At 42.1% G+C, this 26312-nt stretch overlaps 1 protein-coding gene across 1 annotated transcript in view; it reads right to left on the bottom strand.

Annotated features, from left to right (window-relative positions):
• The window catches only part of stim2b (stromal interaction molecule 2b), a 35556-nt gene that overhangs the window by 7878 nt on the left and 1366 nt on the right, over positions 1–26312 (bottom strand). The window contains exons 2-4 of the mRNA XM_061066557.1: positions 10019–10149; positions 2229–2340; positions 1342–1453 (exon numbers count right to left, since the gene is read on the bottom strand). Of these exons, the coding sequence (XP_060922540.1) occupies positions 1342–1453; positions 2229–2340; positions 10019–10149 (355 nt within the window). The remainder of the gene's footprint in view (positions 1–1341; positions 1454–2228; positions 2341–10018; positions 10150–26312) is intronic.

The following is a 26312-nucleotide window of genomic DNA, read 5'->3' as shown; positions in this document are numbered from 1 at the left end:
GAGGACTGCAGATTTCCATCAGTCTGCAGTCCTCCAGGCTGAAGAATTGCAGCTCATTTGAATCCAGATGTGTCTAAGCACAGCTGCAATTCATGTAAACGTTGGTTGTTAACATGTTAAACACTCTGTAGTAGACTTTATAAACTAGGTTTACACCCTGAAGGTACTTTTACTTTGAATACTTTATTAAATAACACCCTGTTGTGAAAACTGCTTTGACTCAATGTGTTACTGTAAATACAAGGTATGAGTCATAACATGCATAAGAAATTTGAGCAGCTGCTTCCCTGGACCAGATGTGATCCCTCACAATAAATATTCAAGCAATACAAAAAGCTGCAACAAAGCAGTAACGCTTATATTGTCTGAGCCATAATGAACCATATTGTCCTGGTTTGTCCAGGTTCTTCAGTAAATTACAACACAATTGACAGTTTTGTGACTAAAGAGGTGCTGAAAATAAGCTGCCTCCCCGCCCCAGGCATCAAAACTGACAGAAATTCAATTATAAGGGAAACCGGATGAATGATTGAATTTTTCCGGCCTTGATTCACATAAAAAATGGCAGTACTGGTGTAAAGAGCCACAAATCCCACTGAGAACTACAGGTGTGGTTGTGTGTCTGTGGGTAGCACGCACACACACACACACACACACAACGTGCCCTCTGCCCGGTTCGTCCCTGTGACACCACTGCATGCCACCACCATCTTGTCCGGCTGAGACAACATGGCAGCCAGGAGAAACTGTACCCCTGTGCCGTGACATCACTTCATGAGTCAGCGCCCACCGGCCCTGTGGCGGAACACGAAACCGCTCGGCTCTGCTCAGGCCGTACATGCAGTTTGCAGCGGGTCACATTCCACAAGTGTCCCGGCAGCGTCTGACTTTCTGTAACGTCAACTCTCAGATTACTGGAGTTAACAATTTAATCTTCTCGAGGGGATTCTGGGAATATCTTGAGTATGGACTTAGCAGATACAAGGACGCAGCAGATTCATTGAGGAAAATACAACCACAGCACTGGATTCAAAAGCTTTAAAAGTAAACTGATCTGGAACTTCACAAAAACATCTACCTGCTCCAGAAAATCAACCTTGTGTCGCCACTAACCACCAGCAGTGGGCAGCATTGAGCTAACAATCACAATATTACCAGTGATCATAATCCCTCTTCCCCAGAGCATCTTAATTTGAGGCAAATTATTTATATCAAGCATTTGTAATATCTGCCTTTAAGGTTTAAAAAAGTCATAAATAATTTAAATTAAATTAAAATGGCTGTGAGTGATTCAGAACCTGTTCTTCACAGGTTGTTTCTCATCAGTCGAGCCGTGCTCACCGAGGTAAAGTGTTCCCCGAGACCCGGAAGTCCCGGAAGTTCTTCTCGTACTGCGGCAGCTCCACCGCCTCCTTCAGCCACTGCACCGCGTCCTCGATCGTCCAGTTGTGGACTGAGAGAGAGAGAGGGAACATGGTGATGATGTCATTAAAGCATTTAACATTCACAGAATAACAAAGTTTCTTGGCCTCAGTACAAGAAGTAGAGATCCTGACACCGTGTTTCACCGAAATGAAAAGTTATGATGTTCATTCTCTGTGTGTTTATTTCCTGAGCGGACGTGAGTGTGTTGAACACTCACACTTGCAGAGTGGTGAATAAACACAGGTGGAGAATGACAGATTGTGTTTGAAGGCAAAACACAGATGTGTCGTAAGGAGAAGAGGAGTCAGTTTCAAATTTTGGCCCAATTTGAAATTCAAATAGGAGAAGTAGCAGGAGAGGAGGCGGAAGAGATCAAATTCAATATTATCTTTACAAACACTGTCTCTGAGAAGGAAAGTGTATTATCAACTCCAGTAAAACAGTCAATACCAGTAAGTGGTAATTAAAAGCTGTTAAGAGCTGTCTGTTCAGGGTTACTTTTTTTGTTTTAAAATAATAATCTGCAGAGAAAATAAAAGGGTGCACTTCCCTCTGGATAAATATTCTAACTCAGAGTAGATCGTTGTTTAGTCTCATTCTGCCCTTGATGCCTCAAATTGTAGAAGTCTAGTCAGATTTCTAAAATAAAGTACATTTTAGGAGGAAGAAAGAAAAGAAAAGGGACTGTGTGTCCCTTTCTTCTCATTTACATCTCCTCTCCTCTACACACAATAAAGACACATGTGTTTGTCTGGATGCAGAGACAGTTGACTTGTGTATTTTTATTGTATTGTGTATTTTACCTTCAGACGTCTTCCAGCTCTTCCACAGCTCCTCCACTGTGATGCTCTGGTCTTCACGGTGCAGGTTGCTGTGCTTGTTGGTCTGCTGCTGCTTCATGTCCTCTATTATAAACTGGGGAGAATAAATGAGACAGAGTTAATGTCTTTTCAAGGACATCACAATACATGTTCTTTTATTGGTTTATAATATTTTAGACTGAGTCTGGGGACGACACAGCTTGTCTGTGAATGTCCATGTGTGGTTTTGACAGAAGGAGGCGTAGAAAGTTGGCTTTGCCTAAAAGTTTGGCTTTAGATCTCACACACACACACACAATCTTTCTTTTCACTCTCCTTTCTTCCTTTTAGGGACTTTAGGAGAAAGGCACCACTTCCACCTGTGTGTGTGTGTGTGTTCAGTTTCCAGCTCTCCTCCTTCTGTAGCTCAGAACTAAATGGCCCCGGCAGAGTCGCCCACACCAAACAAACCCACTAAAGAATTACCAGAACACCAGTAGCATTACCAAGAAGCCTGGCTGACTGCGTGTGGTGTTTAGGCATCAACTAAAAGCATTTGATAACCAATTAGATCTTGATATCACAGCGGTTAGGAGCCATTCTGCAAACATTAAACTGACTTTCAGAAGGTGGACGTGTGCAGAGTTCATATCCAGTGGGAGTTTGTCACATGCAAATCTAAGATAATTTGAATTCATCGACAATATGCTGAAGATGTAGATTTGAGGCTTGTTGTTGACAGAGCTTCCAGCCAACAGAAGTCAAATTATTATTATGCTAGGTGTTGTTCTTTTAAAAACAACCACAAGCTATATTTTAAAAGTACATATTACAAGTTCATATTCATATTGGAGCAGAAATTCGCTTGGCTGGGGACAGAGAGCGTGGAAACAGCTGTAACTTCTTGTGAAGGTTAAACTGGTGTTAGCTAGGAAGAGCCCCCCCCCCCTTCCAGTCGCCATGGTAAGCTTGGCTAACCGTTCCAGCTCAAAAGATTAAAGTGGCATCAGTCTTCTACGCTGACGCCCAGGATCCAAGACACTGTCCAGATAAATGTACGGTACTACCAGGAAAACTTTTGGTTGATCCTGAGGTCAAGTCGTGAATAGCTGAAAGTTCAGGAGCCCAGTGAATGTATGAAAGATGCCAAACGAAAGTGGAAGTTCACAGAGGAATTGACATTTCCTGCATTTTCAACCTCAGTGTGATCAGTGAATGTATTTTCTGCAGAACTGGACGTACTCAATGTACCTTCCAGCTCCAAACCCCCAGACCCTCTTTACACAGAGCTACAGCGAGAGAAAACTCATCAGTGACCCACTACGATGTTTTTGAATCCCACAGAACTGCAGCCGGAGGTGTTGTGACATGTCACCCTGCGATGAATCATAGTCACAGATCAATGGGTTTCACATCTGACTTGACGAGACTGAAGCAGCACGCTCAGATTCCAGCACAGCAGGAAGACACAAGTCATCATCGCTGCTCCACTGAACCCAATTCCCTTAAAAATGCTCCTGAAAGCCTTTCAAGTTACAGCTGCACTTATCAGGACATTGACATAGACGTGGAAATGGCAGATTGAAAGTACAGCCAGCGCTACTTTCACACACGTCTCCACTGTGCACGGTGACAGACGCTGGGAGTCTGACATTGAATACACAATAGCAGTGTGGTGTTGAGCTGCTGCCTGACACTAACGTCTCCAGCACTGAACACGTTTCTCCTGCCACAGACAAATACACTCTGATCACGAAACTGTAAGAAACCGTCTCCAGTGACTTTGTGTAGAAATCTTCATATTTTAAAGTTTCCTGCTGAGTAGACGGTGTTATTTATTGACCTCTAATTATTTTTAAACTCATCTACAGTTCAGCTTTCCCCTGCAACTCGCTGGTTTCACTTTATTGAATTTACAGAATCACAGCTCATCTCTTTAAGAGGGAGGTATTTTTTTATTTAAAATGAAATATGCAAGTTTTGCTTCTCGGATAACATTTACAACGTTTGTTCAACATGAGGGAATCAGGATTTAAAATAACTCTTTTTTAGATACTTTACAGGATAAGTGAAGACTTTAAACTGCTGGATGAAAACTCATGAAATCACCAAAGTCATTCTCTGGTCACAACAACAAACACAAAAACATGTGCCAATCCATTTGATTATTCTTGAGATATTTTAGTTTGGACCAATTGACCGTAATGCTAAGAAGATGGGAGATCAAATATTTCCAAACAGATTTATTACCCTCACATCAATCGTTTTAGGATTTTTCCCACAGAGAATCTAATGTTATTACACTATGTGATCTGGTTATGTGAGTCCAACACATTGATTGGGTTGTTGAAACTGCAGTTTTGTCCTGAGTCCAGTTGCAGCCTGTGTTCTAACTGTGTCCTTTTGGGTCTGAAAGGCTCTTTCACCGCTTGAGCGATGGACAAAATACTCAGAGTGGCCTTAAAGGTTTGCACGGAGCTCTTTTCTCCTTCTCATTCTTCTTTCACAATGCAGATGCAAATGAGTTTCCTCACTGACGTCAGAGACAGGAACTGACAAGAGGAACCAAACTCTCTGCCGAGTCACCAGAGGACCCACAACATGTACAACAACTAGCTGAACTTTATCAGGAAGGAAATCCTGCCGACAGAGATGCAGCCTTCAAGGACATTTGCCAAATGCATTAATGAGAAAAGGAAATTGAACTGTGGTCATTTCAGAACATTTAATTTGAAGTGAAAGTGGGTGCAGTGCAGACCTCCACCAGGGAGGTTATGTTTCCACCTCTATCCATTGGTTAGTAAGTTGGTTAGAAGGATTAGAGTTGGTGGAGAAGGATGGGACATGGGTCAAGAAAGAGACCATTCTATTTTGGGACAGATTCAGGGATTGTTCATAACTTCGTTAACTTTGCGAGCAGTTTTTTACATTTTCACAAATTTCCCAATGAATAATTCATGAATCGGAAATCGGGATGAAGAAAATCTCCATATAATATATTTAGGGCACTGATATCTAAGACTCACACACAGTCTGGATCGAGGTTGTTTCATTGGGCAATTGGCTTTAATTTGAGACGCTTTATTGAGTCATATAAAAGATGTGGCGAGGTCTTTGTGTGGTTTCCTTTACAGCCTCTGTGGTTAAGTGTTTGTTTGGTAGCTCGGACGATCAGAGCCGCGCTGTGCAGCATGTTGAAACGCTACAGACACGAATGAAAGGTTAACGTGAACGTAAACATGGTAAAGACGACGGGAGGGCGAGCGACAACTCTGCTGGTCAGTTAAACAACGACACACACACACGTATAGAGGTCTGGCAGAGGCAGGGTGTGACATGGTCAGACAAGCATTGGCAAAACACACACACACACACACAGTGGCAAACAAAGACATATTTGTTCACATCAGATTCCAGGTTTGGAGGGGGGGTAGACCCACACTTCCCATGAGCCTCTGCTCTGTCTAGCAGTCGACTGTGACTCCTTTCACCCCCGATATCTACTGTATCTGTCCACATCTGCTCGTCTAATCTACTGAAACTTATTACATCCTTCGTCCATCGATCATCTTCTGCGCCAAATGATTTTTTGATTAGATGCAGAATTAATTAACTGTTATAAATGTGTGGGCGAAGTCTGGGACAAAAAGTACCTGGACTGGATTTGTGAACAACAAAAAAAACTACTTGGAGCAGAGTTTATTTCTTTGCATGGCATAATCTTCCTCATGATTTCATTTTGAGTTAACACAAATTCTTCTTTGAGTCCCGTTAACTTTGCTTTGAACAATAATATGATCTGTTAAAAGATATTAAATTACTTTGAATGACTTCTATCATGTTTTTCTCAGAGCAGCACAGGTTTGTAGTTTTATTTTGTTAAATAGACACTGGGACACATTCGCCAGACGATTGGTTAGAAACTGTTTATAGATTAAATCCAAGGACCCGATACAAATATCCATTACTCATTAACAGTAGCCAATAAATAAGATAAATACAGTAACATATTCATGGATTTGCTTAAATTGATGCCAAAATCCTTAAAATCCAAAACTACAATAACTTATCAATTTACAAATAGTTTAAGTTACACCACCTTAGGGTAAATTTAGTAATTTGGCTGAACCGACACTTGAAAGCACAAGTTTTGTCTAAATTTAAAGCGTTGAAAATAAAATCCCTCTCTCTTGAACATTCCCAGACGAGTCAACAAACACATCCAAGAAGCCTGTGAGATTCCTCCTTTCTATAGATACACCCCAACCCTCCAGGAGCCTCCTCAGATTCCCTCTGATCATACACACGTTAAACATACAACATACGGTACGCATACAGACCGCCTGCACACAAAGGCAGAACCAGCGATATGAACTAAACAAAAACATCAGCAGCGCCATCGCCCCCCCGCCCGCGACATCGGTTGGGTTCCTGCAGATATAAAACGATACACCACGATCCAGCCTAGCATCTCCTTGGCAGACAGGCAGGTCCCAGCACCCAGAGGACTGGACGTGCACCTGCCGTCCCCAGCGGACTGTGCTCAGCAACAGACGCCCCAAACGTCATTCAAACCCCCCCCACCACCACGCCATACCCAGACTCATGCAGTAATCAGAGACAGGATTATGTCTCACAGGATTACAGCTGGATCGGTTCCAGCAGCGTTCAAATTACAGATGGGTTTGGAAAGGACTGTTAAAATAAGTGATTACTTTTTGAGTAACTATAAATACACATCAAGACGTCCACTATTCCTGTTTGTGTTTATTTAGGCTGCTGTAGACGGAGGGACTGTTTGATCCGAGACCAGCTTCAGGGGTAGAAAAACTCTTTCATACAATTGCAACTGGAGCATAATCACGAGAGTAAATGTAAAACTACATTGTGCAGCTCACAAAACTGTCAGAATCTACCTTTTGCCCTCATCATGCCGATCGATCCTGACAGAGATCTGTCGGGCTGCTTCTCCCCAGAGGGATGTTTGTGTTCGGCTCCGAATATCGACTTCAAACGCAGCCGGAGTCTGTCGTGTTCGTGGTGAAAACTTTGTGATGTGACACGTCAGTGAGAATTTGTAGCTGCACAGGAACTGAGATACTTGTTGGCCCGAACACCTCTCGCTGCCTCTCCAAACAGAGGAAGTTTTAATATGTTTAACATGCACACCCTTTAAAAACTAATGAGAACTACTAAAGTAAAACTAATTCAAACCAAGGACAGGTTACATGTCACAGCAGGCCTCATGTAGTTTGTGTCATATGAAGATAATAACTAAAGGTGGAGTCATCTTTAGGCTGTGGATCATTTTACTGTGGCCACTCATCTCCAGGACTCAGTGAGCTGTAAAGTGTCTGAGGTGATACGACCTGTCAAACACGGGTTGGTTCATTTCCCTGGAACTTAGCAACACCGATTGTTGTTAAGTTACACAGGAACTTTAAGGGTTAAACAAATTCTACATTTCAACAGTGTCAGGTAGCTCACAAGTGACTGGTAACAATAAGAAAGTGAATCATGTTCGATATAATAAGCTGTAAATAAAAGGCAGGGTTCAGATCTTCCAGTTAAGACCTTGACTGAGATGCTGCAACATTTCAATGGCTCATTTATGCATTTCTTGAAAACTGATATCGCAAATTACCTGCAATCGAAATACCATACAGCAGTGTGAAACTACTTAGTGCACAGCTACAATTCCTGGGTAAGCTGAAGAGCTTTAACGTGTCACGAGAGAAAGGTCACACAACAAAGCAGAAAGACAGCATCGCTATCTGAAGACTGTCTGAACAAAGAGGAACCAGAAATACCTGCATTCCAACATCGTATTTTACACAGATGCCACAAATGTACAGGAGGTTTCAGCCGCTTTCATTCCTGGAACAATCTGAAGCTGCCGTACTAGTTGTTTTTTAAGCTTCTTAGCTTCTTATTTGCAAGGTCTTATGTTGCTTTTACCTTTTTTTACAACGTAAGACCACCACATCATTTTCAACAGAAATACATCCTCACCACGGCTGAAGAATCAAATGTGTGTCATGATGAACTGGATACCCTCGCCACAGCTTTATCATGATGAATGTGAAAATCCACTCACGTTAGTCATGCTCTTAAATTTAAGAAGTAAGAACTAGAGAAGGAAAAGCAGGAAGAGTCGCGGGGGAATTTTGTCAGCGGAGGGTAAGGTTTCAGCCAAGTGGCAAAAGGGTGAACGAGTGTGGACGAACTTGCCCCCGAAGGACACATGAGGCTTGACATGTCCCTGAAGACACTTGATCCCCCCCCCCTTCACCTTTCATTCTGCAAAACCGTGTCACTGCCTCCGACTCACCACTACCAGGAAGTAGGGTAATCGGTCAAATGAGTTTTTAAAATTTGTGTTTTATTGTATTCAGTTCAAAGCCAAGCCAATTAAATGAATTGTTGATTATTAAAATGGCTGCACAGTTTGTTTGTTTCTGCCTGAAGAAACAAGAAGTCAAATTTAGGACTTTTAAGGTTTTTTTAAGAGCGTACTAAATGAAATTTAAGATCCATGTGAAATTAGACAAATATGAAGGAATATCAGAGTACAAATATGCTTCTTTGAAAAGGAATATAGCATTAAATGAACAATTACATAAATAAGGACCTACCTCAGTGCATTTAAGACCCTTTAAGACTTTATAAGGCCAAACAAATCATATAAAACCTCAGACCGTCTTTTTTATCACCCCGTGAATCAACAGACTGAATCGTTTATATGTGCCCCCGCCCCCTCCTGATCACATCACAATGTCCATTCTCCCGGTAAGACTAACCGATAGGCTGCCACTAATTTGGTGAAAGGAGAATCCATCATGTTACGAAACCCGGCTCCGGCTGCCAGCGGAGCCCAAAGAGGAAGCTTGGAAATCCTCGGTAATGAGCCGCGGCCAAAAACAACTCAGGGTTTTTCTGCAGGAAAGACACAGACGCAAGTAATTTCCCTTATAAAGACAAAAGGTTAGGACGCACACAGTCCAACCCGGTGAGCATCAGTGCACAGACAGTCACACGTCTCCTCAGAGTGGGCTGGGGGCCAGCTCGAACCCTGGAGATCTCTCGGGTCTTTAGTTTTAGGGTCCGGCGATTTTACTGAGGCACAACCGCAAGGCCGCAGGGTATAACTGTTTCTCACACCAGCACTTCTCAGTCAGGTAAAAAATGTCAACATATACACACACACACACATACACACACATGCAGAGAGAGAGAGAGAAAATGTGACCAGGGTCCCGGGTGGGTTTCTTTTGAACGCACGAGGTGGTTGATTACCAAGAGAGGCCGAGGGCACGGCAGGTCAGAGTGCTCTCAGATGTCAGCCCGAGCCCTCTAGTCACTCACAGAAACCAGTCCCTTCTCTCACCAGAACCCCCCCCCCTCCAGCGCCATTCACACACACACACACACACACACACAGATAAACACAGACTTCTATGTATTTTTATATTTGTAAGGATCCGTCATTGACACAGTGCATTCCCTTACCCGATCCTAAACTTAAACCTAACTCTACAACCTAATTAACTCTCAACCAGTCATTTCAACTTGCGCAGTCCAGTGCTTTGATTAAATAAAGTGGTCTCTTGGTTTTTTAGGACCCCCTCAATTATAGGAAATATAGCAAACAATTCCCAAAACACAAAAGTTCAATTTATTTGGGACGCTTTTGGAATCATGTTTACAAAGAACCACTAAGGATGTTTGAGTTTGTGGTATCCCTCTCCTGTGATGACTAACAGCTAGATAGAAAACACTTTGGGGAAGCTCACCTCCAAACTCTCGTTGACCTCTATCCCTCCGTCGTTGTCGTCGTCCAGCTGCTTGTGGATGTGCCGCAGCGCCTCCAGACTGAAGCGGTCGGCCTCGCCCATGCATGGCGGCATCACAATGAGACAGGGATCTGAAGAGGAGAAAACAGGTCAGGTCAGCGATGAAAGGGTCAAACAGACGAGCGACTTGAACTTGAAAACATGTGAGAGCTCACAACAAGCCCAGAGTGTAAATACATGTGTTTTGACCCTGAACACAACATATGACACACGGTCAGTGCATCCAGGATTAATGGATTTGAGCAAAACAATTCCCCTTGTAAAAACATAAAAATTACAGCACAATTATCAAGACATTAGACAGAAAATCAGCCTGAAGCCATAAATCGATACCAAAGAACAAATGCAAATTAGTTTAAAGTATTTATGATTCGTACATATCTTACTCAAATACACTGTGACGTGTTTGGAACTCGAAACTCAAAGTTTAGGACTACTGACTAACCTTGTATGAGCAAACAGAAGCACTTTGAGTTACAAAACCAGACAGCCTTTACATAACGACTATTTGCTTCCTGAGAACTAGAGTCAACCTCTCACATTTAAGTATGTGGTAACAGGGATCCACCTTCAGAGGCCTGACCACACCTGCCCTCCAGGTATTTTGAGTTATTGCACTGTACGAGTGGGAAGAAGGACGAGTTGTGAAATATCTCTGGATTCAACCGCTATTAGTCAAAATATGCATCTGCTCTAAGAGCCTGTAGCTGTAGATCAGTGAATCTAAAAAGACGAGTTCTTTAATAGAAACCCTTATAATGTATTGGTCCAGTAAGCGGCTCGAACGTTCCCACAGTGGCACACACACCACTCAGTGTCGTGTGCTGTTGTCATCCCAGCAGCGTCCCCCAGGCCCCCCCGTCCCCCTTGTTTTTATGCGTCCCACCGGGGGAAGTCAACCCGTTACTTCCAGCCTCCCGACTCCCGAGCGATGGATGGTTTGAGATGGCCAGTCGCCAAACTGTCTCAGCGTAGCCACAAAACACACACAGACACAGATTATGACAACCACAGAAACAGTAACACACACATACACACACAAGGATAGAAGACCTTTGAAAAACGTACAGCACGTATCTGTCCACCACATGAGGACGCTACCTGTTTGACTAGTTTCAGATCAGACAAAGCTTCACGGCAGCCGACAGACACAACAACGACCACACAGCACACGCCCTTAATGGCTGTGTGCGAGGAGAGTAAATGTGTAGAAAACACAAATGCCACCAGAAAACTTAAAGAATGTGAACAAGTGCTGAATAAAACTACAAAAAAGGTTTGAGAATACCGGAAATATTCTTTTATTGTTCGAGGGTGAGTTAGAAAAGTGTCCATTCCTTGTGTAATTTCACTAAACATAAGGCTTTAAGTATGTAGACAAACAGCAGAATATTTGTTTGTATTTATTTACATATTAACACACTATTTTGGGCTCCTCAGATTTTCTCACGGCTCCAAAAAAAAAGTTTGGTATGGGTTGTTTTGTTATTTTCAAACAGAATAAACCTGTTTCCTGTCTTTACTCTTTAAGTAAACCAGCTACAGGCTGCAGCTTAATGCTGAACAGACAGATTTGAGAGTGGTATCAACCTTCCAATCACAAATTTCCTGTCTTTGTTTTTTTTTTTTATTGAAAAGACAATTCTATACACTGCAAAAATACTGCAAAATAAGCTAAATAATGGACAAGTTGTAGTTATTTTTAATGAAACTTAGATAACCCACGAGCATGTATTACATAACAGGGACTGTGGGGTTTTATTCTGTTTACTGAAACAAGACTTAACAGGTTAGTTATAGAGGAGGCAATCTACCGAAGAAGCAAAAGGAGCTATTTGATTGGACGAGTGCCTGGGCTAAATTTGGATTAGAGGACACTGGGGAGGATGTCCGTGTCGAATGAAGACCCCAGCGGTGGCTGACAGCTCCGACTGGACCGGGCTCCACGATTATCGAGTTGCAAAATTGATTATTTGTTCTTGGGTGAACAGGTACAGTCGGTCGGGGAGAGTGTGACCACGGCGGCTGCAAGAACCTGAACCTGCTCACACGATGCCGAGGCAGCACTGGACAAGATATTTGACTTGTGTAGAGTCCGACTTATTTAAAGTTTGGCTGATAAACATTTATTTTACATTATAAACAATGAAGAAATGATCTGCATTTGACTTATATTTTGCATAACAACAATTTGGATGTATAAATTATTTATATATTCTATATATTTGAATGTATTTGTGTTTTGTTTTTATTTATAGTTTGTCTTTTAGGTTAGATATGACATCTCAGGAATTATTGCCATTTTAAATGTATATATAGAAGCGGATATCTAAATTCTTTCTCCATAATTTATTATTAGCATCAGAAATCCATATTCTTTTACTAAGCTAGATGAGGGTATGATAACTTCATACCGACTGGCCTCCTTAACCTCTAACAAGTCTGGTGTATGCGCAACCAAATAAATAAAAATAAATAAAAATGTGAATAAACCAACCGTTTACAAATACCCCCGCCCCCCCCTAAAAAACATCTGAACACTTCAGTTTACAGCCACGCTGCTGTAAAGATAAAGATAGATGGGAATAGTGTATCTATTAATAACAGGAAGTATCGTCAACATAAGCAAGATTAGCGTCACTTCAGCAGTGTCCATCTGCCTCCTGTCAGAAAGTTACATAATGCATTTGCTTAGCTCGCCAGGGCGGTTTACATAGCCGGCTGTTTGCATAGCATGCATATCTATTTGTCTGCTTGGTTATTTGAACAGGCAGAAAACTCTTTTACTTAACTTGTGTTTTAACTAAACACACACAGGCAGACACGCACAGAGGCGGCTGCACATCCTATTGAATGACCCACTTAAACTTGTGTTCTTAAGAACTTGCTGCTTACTTTCTCAAACAACTTGCAATGATGTTGATCAGCTCTTATTATCAGATCTTTCTAAGTTAGTGGCCTAATTCTGTTCCACGTGTGTGCAGAACCCTTCACAAGCCGACGTATCTTCAGAAGCTCGGAGAGGAGAAGATAAATCGGAGATAAAACAAAACCAGAACATACTAAAAAAAAGCGAGCTGTCATTCAGTGACAGGATTTGGGATGGCCCACCTGGTGTGCAATTCAGAAATTGTGACAGCAAAAGCCTTTCCTTCCCCGGTGTCCTATTTTTAAAAAGCGGGTCTGAGTACGTTAAGGGACGGCACTACAATGAGGAGCCATGTGACAGGAAGTGGCTGCTGGTGACCCCCAGCGTTCCGGGGGGACGCACACCAAAATCAAAACAGCCGGGAGAAGCGCTCCCAAAAGATGACAAAATTGGAAAGCACTGGGTTATTTTTAAACCCGTCAGGCTTCCAGTTGTCAGGATGTAAAAGCTCCACAATGGCAGAGGTCTCCCTCGCTCAAACACACACATGCAGATGTTAAGTACACTGTCGCAGCAGGAAGACACAAGCTGGGAAGCAGTAATTCACTTTGCTTTAAATCACCAATGCATGCGAGCTGTCACAGAGCGTGGCAGGTTGGGTTCAAAAGAATCTGATAACAAAAGCAAACCGCTGTCAGCTGCTCCCTTTAAAGTGAAATCCAGGACTTCAAAATAGTTCTTTTTTTGTACAATATATGCATTTCATTAAGCTGATTCTGTCTTTATTTTCACAAAAAGGATGTTCGGGAGGTGACAGGAGGAGCGTGTGCTGTCTGATGTGTTTACTGTGACTTTTTTTTGGGGACTTCCTTGAACCAGGTCCCTCGGGACGTGGAGACAAGTTTATGCAGAAGAACCGAACTCCCTAAACTTTACTAAAGTCTGTGTATGTGTGTCGTCTATTTGCAATATTTTACCTGATGATCCTCTAGGAAAATCTAACAACACAATTTAATTAATAAAAACTGAAATGTGATAAAGTAGGATCAACTAAAGCCTTAACAACAAAGCCCTGATGGTGTTTGGTCGCACAAAAAGACAAAACAAAAGCATCGGCACATCTTGTCACCTCCCGGAGCAAACTTTCTACCTGGGAGGAGGAAGAGGAGGAGGACGAGGAGGAGGTTAAGTCTCTTCCTCTCTTCCCCATCTTGGATGAGAAGCCACATTAAGTGTAACAGTATCCGGGCTTTGGGGACAGTGTGGGCAGAGTCTACGTTAAAATTAAGATCGCAGGATATGACGGGTTTGACATGAGCCTCTTGGGAGCCAGGGAGACTAAAGCTGCTTCTTCCTACCTCTCAAAAAGACATCTCAGTTTTCACAGCTACTGTCACTCTCTTAAGCACATACATTGAAGATATATATACATAACGATCAAACAGAAGTAATCTCTAACTATCTTAAATAAATACAAGCTTCTGAGGATTCCAGTAAAATATCTAAAATACACATCGTCTTTAAACCTAATCTGCTCATGAGGCTTTGTTCTTGTGCAAACTCTGCTTCTTTGCTCCCACACCCAAGTTAACCTATTACCTGACACAGAAGTACTTAATTAAGCAGCTACAGCATGTACGTAAACTCTGTCAAATATACTGTCTAATTACTAATTGCTTGGATGAAATTTACAGGAGAATCATCGGGTTTTGCTGTGTTACAGTTTTGACCTTTTGTTCCACATTGGAAAGGATAGTCGGTGTTATGTTCCAAGAAAATAGGCAACGTGCCGATAAAGGCAAGGAAGACATTTATTAATTCTTTATATTAAAACAATGCCTTTGCAAGGAAATGTATTCAACGTGTTTGGCCTCAGGGAAACACACAATGCATATTTCTGAGAAAAAGAGTGAGACCATGTGAGGATACAGCAATAAAACATCTAGAAAATTCACAGTGTTTAGGGGGTTTCTAACAGGCGACAGGCACGAGTTGATATCAACAGCTTTAGCTCCAGGAGGCCTAAGCACTATTATGCAGCAAAAAAATAATAATTACAGTCACCGGTCAGATGCTCCAAATCGTGTCAAAGTGAGTCGAGGAGGAGGAATGTGATGGAAGTGTGAACCAGACTTGTCCCGGCCACCAGTGCCCATGTGGCCGTGTCATAAGTCAAGCTGACGGGTCCAGTATTAAAGGCAAGTAAATAAAGCTTCTGGAGAGTCTACCATTTCAGCTCATCAGCAGCCATTAATAAGACACAAATATCATTAGCCGCCTACTAATGCCACCAGCTTGTGCACAGAGGGAGTCAGAGAGAGAGAGAGGGGGGGAGGGGGTTAGTTAGATTGAAGAGGGAGAAACTCGATACAGAAAATGTTTTTATAATACTCTCAGTTTGCATAAGCTGAGTGAACAAAGTCACAAGAGATTTTGGAGAATAGACTCCTGCCTTCAGGATTCAAATATCTAGTCGTCCAAACTCTGGTAGTCGACCATAACTAAGTCTTTATGGTTCTGTCTTCAGAATATAGCCCTGAATCTTATGATAATGTGATACTGATGAGCCGAAAAAAAAAGTGTTTAGTTATTTGTGAAACTTGTACTTCAAGTAAAATTGAACAAGATGCTCCACATTCCTCATTTTAGCTCCAAATTCCAACATAATTCTTGTAAAACTAAGACCTTATCCTCGAAATACCAACATTTTTTACCCTTTAAGAGGTTTTAACACTCAAAACTGTAAATGAGGCAAATAATCAGAGGCTGGAGGAGTATCGGACCAAGTGTCAATCACTGCTCCTGCAAATAAGTTGTTCCTCTGGCCTGAAGGCTTTGAAACATAAAAGCCTTAGTTCTTTGCAAGGCTTTGACATTTTTCTAACCCTTGAGCTGCTGCTATGCTGACAGGTGAGATTTCTAACTCCACAGGGCACGGCGGAAGAATGGGAATTCATCTCAAATCAAACGCACCAGCGCTGAGCCACACACAGTTACATAATTACCTCATTAGCCTAAACCTTTCTTAAACCTCTATGAACATGATTCAGAGTCAACGATTGAAAGACTAAGTCCCGCAAAGCCACGCACACATTGAGCCACATGGGTCCAGATTCCACACGTGAACATGTCTCAACCGAACCTGATCCACCCTGAACTGGATTACCTTTGTTGCAATTTTCTTGAATCTAATGAGCCACGGGAACAATAGATTATGCAAAACAACACAGGTGGAAGGTGGAGCTTGGTCAGCTGAAGCAACTCAAGTGAGGGAAGGAAACTGTTGTTGTTGTTGTTGATGTGGAGTTTTTGACCTCTTGTAGATTTTATGGAGCATATCAAACACTGAATGTAAACAAAGCTTTTAGTGTATTTGCAGGAAATTTCCAAATTTGGGTTTAAACTGCAGAGAAAACAGTTCAAACACAGACCAGATCATGTTGCTCTGCTGTCGTTAATTCAATTAAATATTGGGACATGCAGCCGTTTGTCTGTGACCTGTTGAATCCATTCATTTCCACTGAAACACCTTAATGGGCATTAGAAATCCTCTGCTTAGACCACAGGAAAAAGGGCTAATACAGGGGGATGGTGGGGGGGGGGGGGGACAAGCAGAGCAAGACCCACCGAGTCTGATATGAAGACTTCCAGAAAAGGAGACGCTCCTTGCGCCCGGGCGTCCCAGGAATGTTTCAATAACAGCCCGGGACACGAGATGTGGTGATGTGCCCCGACCCCGAGGTGAAGAGGATGAAGAGGAGGATGAAGACACAGGGAAAAGGACGAGCGCTGGTTTAATTAGCCCGGCCTCTGACATGCTCTTCTGGATATAAGGTTAATGGATATGATGTCTATAGACACAGAGACTGAGGGTCAGATGGCTGGAGTGAGACAGAACTCACATGGCCAGGCTTTAACAGTTAATAGAGTGGGATGAGAAGTCAATATGCATGAACCACGTTCCATTATGGGATCAGATGAACTTGCACCACCAGTGGAAGATTTGAACAGCAGTGATTACAAAGCACGGTTAATTATTTTAATGTGTTAATGCACACTATGTGTACAGGAGATACAGATTGAGCAACCACAGCTGGGATTAAGAGTTCTTGCCTGCGACACACGGCCTCGGGGAAGGAAAGCCGAGGGTTAAGACTTTCCCACCGGACCCCTGAGCTCTTTGTTTGAGAATATTACCCAATGTTCTGTGAAGCTCTTTCAAATTGGCCTAAGGATTAAAAACAAAATGGTAAACAAACAAAAAAACAACAGAAACCAGATGTTGATAGAAGCAAATAACAGAACACGAAACTGAACGTTTAAATTTAGAACTAAATACTGGAAGTGGACATTTTCATACCACATATTTTAACTGCATTTACACTTTTCTCTCACAATACAATATTATTATTTCCTACAATTACAGGCTTCCATGAGTAACCTGCTTTAAAGGAAATTCAGAATATAAATATTCAGCATTAACAGTTCGTAGAGGTTTAATTTCAAAGTGGCTTCATGTTTGCTTCTATACTTGTGTTGTATCCGACAACTGACAATCGTATCATTTATATTTTTCAAATGTTAAGGATCATATTCATGTGACATCTTTAAAAAACAAGCCTGTGCTCATTAGCAGCATGAAAAACCTTGAAGGTAAAATATGAGCACCTTCAAAATAAGCAGGTGCAGAGCAGTTTAGTACATCCTGTGCACGTTAACATCCTCTTTGATATTACATTCTCAAGGCACTGCTGAAGATTTGTGTGACTTGTAAACATCCACACTGTCAAAACTCCACAGCTCAGACCTCTGCTTGGCCTTGGAATGAAAAAAGATTAAATGAAAAATGGACTTTCCTGTGAATAAAAGGAAGTCGGAGAACGGCATGTTAAAACTTGTATTGCTTCCTGTACACCTACAAGGTTTTGCATATCAAGCCGATGTCTGTCTGTATGCTCCGTGGACCAGGACATTCATTTTCAGTTCTGTTTTTAGCACTAGAAACAGTTAAATAAATAGTCCCGGACACTTCTGTCACTTCATTTGAATTTACGCATGGGAATGTCTCTGTCGGAGGTTTTGTTCCTGCCAGCGGTTTCGGCTCTCTGCCAAGATCCCATCTCTCCTTTCCTGCTCGACAGGATTCTGATGTTTATTTAGAATTCCGCTCCTAAATATGGACGTCGGTGTGAAAGCTAAGAATAAGTCAAACACTTCAGACAATAACAAAGTGTTTGAAGACACATATTAGTCAGAAATATGGAAACAGACCAGTTTCCCCACATGAGGTAATTCACCATGCCAAGTGAAGACAAGGACCTATGATGCTTTTTCAGTTCCTCTCTCTTATTATGTGTTAGATATGTTATGTGTAAGTTATAAAGCCCAAAAGAAACTCTCCTTCAACCAGACGCAGAAGAAAGCAAATGAAAGTCACTTCTATTACCAGGCCCTTTGAAGAGTGTAATACAAACTGGGTCCGTTCTGGATCAGACAAAGTCAAGGCCAAGTGGCTCCTGAGATCTCCACCTGTTCACCACCTAGTCAACACACCAACACTTCAACTGCTTCACCCATTTTACATGACATCCACCTATTTTTCTCTGATGTGAAGCTGAAGATATCAATAACTGCAGCTTTAAGTCCAGTCCAGAGTCATCATTTTCTCACAGGCATCTAGAGTGTCACCGGTCTGCAGCCCTCAAGGCTAGTTTACTAATTTTCTCCCTTAAATCACATTTGCGTCCGAGTCTCTGTTATTCTTGGTGCCTGTCAAATTAGTTGTAAATTACTTTTAAACAAGTTTGCTACGAGCACGGGTCAGAGCACGAGCGAAGGTGGAGACAGACTTGAGAGAGAGAGAGAGAGAGAGAGAGAGAGAGAGAGAGAGAGAGAGAGAGAGAGAGAGAGAGAGAGGAGACAGCATACCAGAGAAATCCACACCGCTCCTTGCCCCTCTCGCCCAGGCCGCCACGTCACGTGACCAATGCCAGTGGGGGGGAAAGTCCCTGAAATTAGAGGGGTCGGCTCCCAACGTCCAATATGTAACTTTGACCCTTTCTAGAAAAAATATATATAGACCCATGGGCCTAAATTTGAAACACAGAATCATCTGTAGACATAACAACTCTTGGCTTATTGCTCAGTACGTAAAACGGGAAATCGGTTTACTTAAATATTAAAATGTACCAGACTTCCACAGGTTGAATTAACCTTTTTAACATTGAACTTGCAGCAGACAGAAAAGTAATGCTCCAGTGGGTATGTTTGATCGGGGGGGCAATGACAGGCGATACAAGGAGGCCATGGCGACAGTTCTAGGCTGCTATGAAGGGCATGGCATTGCCTTCTTCCTGTGTTAAGGTGACAAGTATTATCACAGCAGGATGCCACCCTAATAAAAGGACTTAAACTGTGAACCCCATCAACCTTTTATTCTGAACACGTGTTAAGTGGAAACAGAGGAGTGCGTTTTTTGGTGTTTTGGGGATAAACTAAAAGTAATTTCGGCGATTAAATCATTTCATCCAGAGGTTGAGAGGAGGTCAGAAAACAGGGAGAAAGGTCAATGAGATTTTCCTGGAAGCACAAGTGATACCGGCCGATTAACAAACTGAGAATATCACCATTATGTTCATAAACAACTATGTTCAACGTAGCGAGAACAGCTTAAAACGCAGGAAGTGAGATTGAAAGAAGGAACTTGGACTTACAATGTGTTTGTGTATGTAAATCTTTGTACATTTTGTGCTCTTTTCTGCCTAAAGCGACCACGTAGAGCAGCTTATGTGTCACGAAGGGGCTCATCAAACCAACGGCCCCCGTGCGCTGCCAGCTGGGGAGGATCAACACCTTAAAGTGTGGAGGAGAGGGACAACAATAGCCCCCCCCCCCCCCCCCCCCCCCCCAGGCTGGGTAAGGGCAGATCTGCTACTGTAGGCCACTCGCAGCAGGAAGCACAGCTGAGTACAGTGACCTACATCTCCTACTCAGGAGCTTTCTGCATGAATGATGCAGCTTACCCTTGCGAGTGTTGCCCGCTTGTCACTGGTGTTTATCGGTTAGAAATGCAAGAACTTGAAATAAGGATTTGTTTCAGCACAATGTTTTAGTTATTGATTTTTATTGAAAAAATGTCCTCAGGGGAATAATAATATGGAGTAAGATATAATAAAAGAGACATATTCACACACAGTGCAATAGTTCTTCCAGCTTTCTGATTGGCCAGCTGGCCCACTCTGTTGTTATTGGTCCACTGATTCCACCAGTGTGGGAAATTATGGCCTCAGCTCTAATTTTTACATGACTTTGTTTGGGAGCTTGCTGCTGTGCGTGCATCATGCAAATGTTGGGGCTTCTCGATATCTCATGACATCACGATAGTGCGGAAGTATCGGACTGACGAGAAGTTTCAGGAGCTTCAAGAGCAGTGTTTTCTGTGTCTGTTCAAAATACTATGAAACACACAAGAGGAAATAAAACCTGAGAAAGCCTCAAACGTCTCCTTTAGTTAAAAAGAATCCAACCAGGAACAGTTCCTCCATTCGGCTTTGTAACTCAACAATCCCTACATTCCAGTGAATCAGGTCAGTCAAGTTTCAGTATTCAGATTCAAGAACTGTATTGTCATTGTGCAAGCGCAACAGCTGGGGACTGTGGGTGCAGCAAACCAGTAAACCATTAAATAAAGCCCCATCGTCTCCCTGGTGACAGATCTCAGACATCCTAAGGACCAGTCTCAACCGCTGTGTCAATGTCAGTGTCGGGTACCACAACAGGGACTAGGATGGAAAATGTACATGGAAAATATCACCAGCAGCTTTATAAATACACCGGCGGGGTCGGTGTGTTTGGTGACGGATCTCATTAGGTTGGATCATAGTTCTAAAGCCCCCCGATTGAGTCGGGCAGCAGCTGTCCACTTCTGGGGAAGCAGACGGAGCGACTGAGCGGCGACAGGGCGGCGATGAGACAGCAGCTTTTCATTTAAGGTCTCTACCTCAGCCGTGAAGGTTATGTCTTTACCATGTCCGTTTGGTTGTCAGCAGGATCACGCAAATGCTGCTTAACGGATTTCCAAAAATCAAAGGATGGAATATGGGCAGAGAAAGCAACCATTACATTTTGGCTTGAATCTGTACAAAGTGGCAGATTCCGTCAATTTATTCATCACAAATCGCAAGATCCTCCAAGGAATAATTCATGGGTCCAGATTAAAAAATAAAAATCAGGGGTATATAGGGGACTGATATCTATGAGTGTGTGTAATTTGGTGTAGCTTGATTGAATTTAAGATGACTGTTGGGACTTGGCGGAGGCGCGCTCTCTCCTCTAGTTAATAATGCGTTACTGGATCCAAGCTCTCTTGACAGATGGATTTTTGCAAGGAGGAAATATCATATTTAAAATTAGCTGGTATGGGGCAGCAGAATAAACTGTAAATTCCAAAACCCAATCGTTATAAAATCAATTTGGTGCTGTACAGTCATAAGTCAAAGTCAAACCAAAACAATGAGCTTAAAGATGCCACAGAAATAGAGCATTTTATCAGATATTTCTCTGGGGTTTCATCAAAAGCAGCCACCTTTCATATTTGAACTGGTTAATATGAAAACATGTATTGGTGCAGCTTTAAATAACAATATTGATCTATCTGTAGGGATATCCAGTGTGAAATTTTTATTTAATTTTATTTATTATTGTTATTACTTTACATAGGTATGTATGTTTGTGTGCGTGTTTATCTTTATTTATTTATTTATTATTATTTTTGTATGTATGTGTATGCAGTGAAGTTCACCTGCATTTCATTGTGCAACTTGTATGGTATGTGTCAATGTGCTTTGAAGGTTCTTATTGGAAATTAATTAAAAAAACATTGTTCAAAAAAAATAAAAAAAAATAAAAAAATAAAAATAAATAAATGAATAAATAAATAAATAACAATATTGTCATTGAATTCTGAGTGTATTTCAGTCCACTCTCGCAGGGTGAAGTGGTTGGTTTGACGTCTGAGGCACAGAGTCGTGATTTTATTTCGTTATTTCCCTGGTGCAAGAGGAACCCTTCAGAACAGTCTGTCCTCGTCAGAGAAAGGAAATTACTTTGCCTGTCGAGCTGTGTAACACAGAACCAGAACACGGTGACTCGCTTCATCTTTAGTGAACCTAGAACTTGCTCTGAGGCTCCAGCAACACAGCAAATAGAATAAGTCTGTCTTTCCTCAAACGTTTTTGTGTCTGTGTGTTAGTTTGCCTGAGCAGGGCCGGCAGCGAAGGAGGTTTCCCAAAATGCAAATCCCTGTGCTCGAAGCATCGCTTAAGCAAGCACTGGAGAGAGAGATACGCAAATGTTCAACCCCCTTTCCAAACAAATTCCTTAATAATTCATTCACTCTCACGCTTTGAAATATCCACAGTCACCTCTGATTTGACTGTATAAACACGGTGACATTCAGAAAATTGACTCACAGAGTTATAGGTCATGTAAGAGCAAAGTGGGACAAGAGAGACAAACATCTAAATCGTGTTTTCCTTCAGGACAATTGAATCTGTGATTTCAGCTACAGCGGCCGAGTCAGTGCATCTATGAGTTAAATGAAGCGTGCGCTAAATGAGGGGGCAGCTCAGTATCTGAGACGACTATCATCCAGCCGAGAACGAGATGTTCTCTGCAGACAGAGGGAAGGGCTTTGTTTGTTGTAATGCCAAACAATTTAAATACACAACACAATTAAAACAGGGGAAGACCACGTTCACATTGCCACTCATCCGACGACCTTCACAAACACCTCTCTCCCTCTTTTAGTTATTCTCTGCAGGTTGTGCCGATCTGCCCGTTGCCACACTGAAGGTGTATAGAGATGATTTATACTTCCTGTTGCTTATACTCTGAATTTGGCTCATGATTTACGACTTGCCACGTGCAAGTGGAGTTGCATTAAACGAGGAATCAGCTCAGATGAAAAGGTTTCGACAACGAGGAAACGGTATTTGCTAATGTGGAGAGAAACCGGAGTGACTTGTTATTTTAACTCACTGCTAAATCAATTTAAATGCCAACACTAAAACAACTATGCACGGAGGCCTTAATATCACATGATGCATTGATGGTTATCTGTGGCACCAGCATCAACTAGATCCTGATTCAGGTTTGTCTTTCTCCACAAATGGAGGAAGATCCCAAGGACACAAATCTGTCCCTTTCAGCTGACTATGGTTGAACTTATGACAAAATGAATCATATAAAGAGTTTAAATTAAATCTTTATCGTGCTGTTGAAGTGTAGCAGTATAAATCCAGAGCTAGTAGGAAACTGAAGTGACTCATCTATGGTTAACAATGACAACTGACCAACTGACCATCCTCTTCTCTACTTCACAAACTAAATCCCAGCCCCTCTTTAACTCAGATATTCCCTTTTAAAACCCCCGATTCACAAAGACCACCACCTGACCCACCAAATGTTAAACCTCACCCCCTGCAGCCTCACCCCCCCGACTGCACACAGCATGCTCAAGTGCCCACAGCTTTGAACCCTCAACCTTTTCAACAGCAACAGCCTGGACAGCAACTTATAATGCTTTATTACTGCTAAACGTATGAGGCAATACCAGTCATGAACCAAGCTACTTGTGTGAGAGCATATGCAAATATACCTTCTGTCCAAAAATCCTAGAGAACACGTCACTCACTATCATATTCTGAGAGTGACATTATCCATCTCTTTCTGAACAGCTTACAGTCCTACATGCTAAAGTACTGTTTAAGCTAAAATGCTAAGCTACTCTAACAGTAGCGTAAACAGATGAGCGACAAAGTCAGTGAACGAACTCGGTGACGTCATAACACCACGACCTCTACAGTTTAAACTAGATCCATTAAGGTTGTGGCAATTTAACTTTGCAATGGTGCTTTAGTTTTGAGAATCAGAAAACAAGGAGTCCACATACGGAGTGAAAATAAGGAGAGTTTTGTCCGGCTCAAGTCCACAGAGATCACGAACAGACGAGTGCATCTAAACCAAGAAGACTTCGGATAACACCTTGAAAAAAGTGTGATCGTACTCTCGAGGCTAACAGTTCAGCGTCTGGGCAGCAGAAGACTTAATAACTCGGGAACCTCTGACTCCGCCGCTGGCTCGTCCATCTTATTGTCCGGTTATCTCCTGTTGCCCATGGTGACTGAAGGGAGATAACACTCTCCTCCACCCAGCCCTCTTCCCTCATCCCCACATGTGCCGTCACCACACCGGCCGGCGTTTTCAGCAAAGACAAGCTCTCTCTACTGGGAGGGTGCAGCTCAAACAACTGCCTGGTAAAAATGTGTTTACAAGAATGACACAAAGCAGCTGAAACATTGGAAAACTAAGAAACAGATTGACAGGTTACATGCAGAAGTAAATGCATCGCAGCAACACAAATACAAATTCTCAAAGTCACTCAAGCAGTGGTTAATCCCCGAAGGAAACCGTGCATGCACTGGAGCTAACAGACACACTGTGTTTTCCTCGGCCTGATCCGGTGCCAGGGAAAAGCCAGCTGACCTTTCCAGGGAGCTGGCAGGGAAATGGGTAATGCTGCGGTCATGTTTACTGACACAGTATTAAGTCACCACCATCTCTGTGTGCACTAGCCTTCATTGTTCGTGGGTTAGAGCGGGCCGACGTCGTCCCTCGGCCCGTTTTTTCTACCGATACTGCTGTTGTGGAAAAGGGCAAGTGTGCTTTTGCCTTATTAATCAATACACTGTTTACCCGCGGTTTTATTTTCAGGAGCTGCTTAACACTTGTTAGCAGACAGTCATGAATGCTTAACTGCTGTCTGGGAAGAGGCTTTATTACTTCCTCCAGCGACGGTGCATGTGTTGGATGAACATAAATATATAGATGAGACCACGGGCTTCTGTTTACGAGGCGTTTTTATGTGTCCTCAGCTGCAGCACCTTGTGTTCTGTCCCAAAACACAGCTCGTTTCCTATTTGTGCAAAGTGCAAAAGAGAAAACAAAAAAACGGAACTGCCTTAATTAGCTTTTTTAATTTAGCTTATGGGGATTGGACTTTAAAAATAGAAACCAGATGAATGGTAACGTTCGTAGCTGTGTCGCCTTGTTTCATTCATCCTTGGTAATGTGCCTGTAGGGTAAAGGAGATCTGCTACAGGTACCAGCACACCCGCAAATGTCAAAAGCATTTGGATTCCTATAAATATATTCTGGAGCTTCCAGGCTCATTTCATGGCTTTCTTTCATCAGCAGGTGGGAGTTCGCTCCGAGGTCGGGAAGATCTGTTGCTAAAAGCTTTTTTATAATGTGGTAACAGATGATTATAGATGTCAGGCAAGGTCATGACCCCTGTTTCTGTTCAGGTCTACTCAGCCTTCTTAAGGAAGAATGAGCCACCTTCATCCTCTGATGAAGACCATGAAATGCAGCAGTAAGCTATGAACATGTCCTAATAAGTAGACCTTGAGTTGAGCCTCTGACTACACTGGATTGAGTTTAAAGCGTGTTTGATGCATTTGCCAAGAGTTAGACGATGACTTTAATCCAATGAAGCTACACAACACACGAACAGTTCGCTGGAAACTTAGCCGGAAGACTCCAAATACAGAGAATCGGCCGACAAGAATCTGAAGGGGAACAAAACCTGCCCAGCAACTCCACCAAAGCTCACAAATCAACACAAGTGCAACAACAACAATAAGACTTTTAAACTCCTCTGAACTGCAATAACTCCACCAAACCAGCTCCCTGGAATATTTGCATATTTGCACCAGCACCATAATAAGCATATTTGCACTACTGCACAAATTGAACATTCATCTGTAAAGATATATATTTAGATGTATATATTTTATTTTCCATTTAAAATTTTTGATATTCTATTTCATTGTTATTCTAATTTATTCTTTTTTATTCTATTTTATACTATTTCTATTTTTATTTTATTTTTTTGGGTTGAAATTACTGAGCATTGCTTAAAGAGAGTGTGTGACCCAAGCATTTCATTGACAGTGACTACTTCATGTTATCTCTGTTCATTTGACAATAAAAAATCTTGAATCTTGAATCTTAACTGTTGTACAAGACAAGAAATGTTCCTTTAAACCCTCAACTCACAGAGAGAGCAAACGCACAACGAGTTGTCAGGTACTTGAAACAGAGAAAAGGGTTTAAAGCAGGGAAATAAACAACTTCACACAAGGTTGTCAAAATACTTCAGCAAAAAATATTTATACGAACGTCCTCTCCAGTTCCACATCCGCCACTTATTACAGATGCCTTAAGTATTGTTTGACGTTATCCAGCCGTCTGTGGGGACTCTTCATTGCACAGTGTGTGTTGGTGTGACGGGGAGAAAAGGAT

This window comes from Limanda limanda, chromosome 22, assembly GCF_963576545.1.
Source record: "Limanda limanda chromosome 22, fLimLim1.1, whole genome shotgun sequence".
NCBI classification, from domain to species: domain Eukaryota; kingdom Metazoa; phylum Chordata; class Actinopteri; order Pleuronectiformes; family Pleuronectidae; genus Limanda; species Limanda limanda.
Note: the sequence above shows the minus strand (reverse complement) of the source record. Positions and strands in the feature narration are given on the sequence as shown.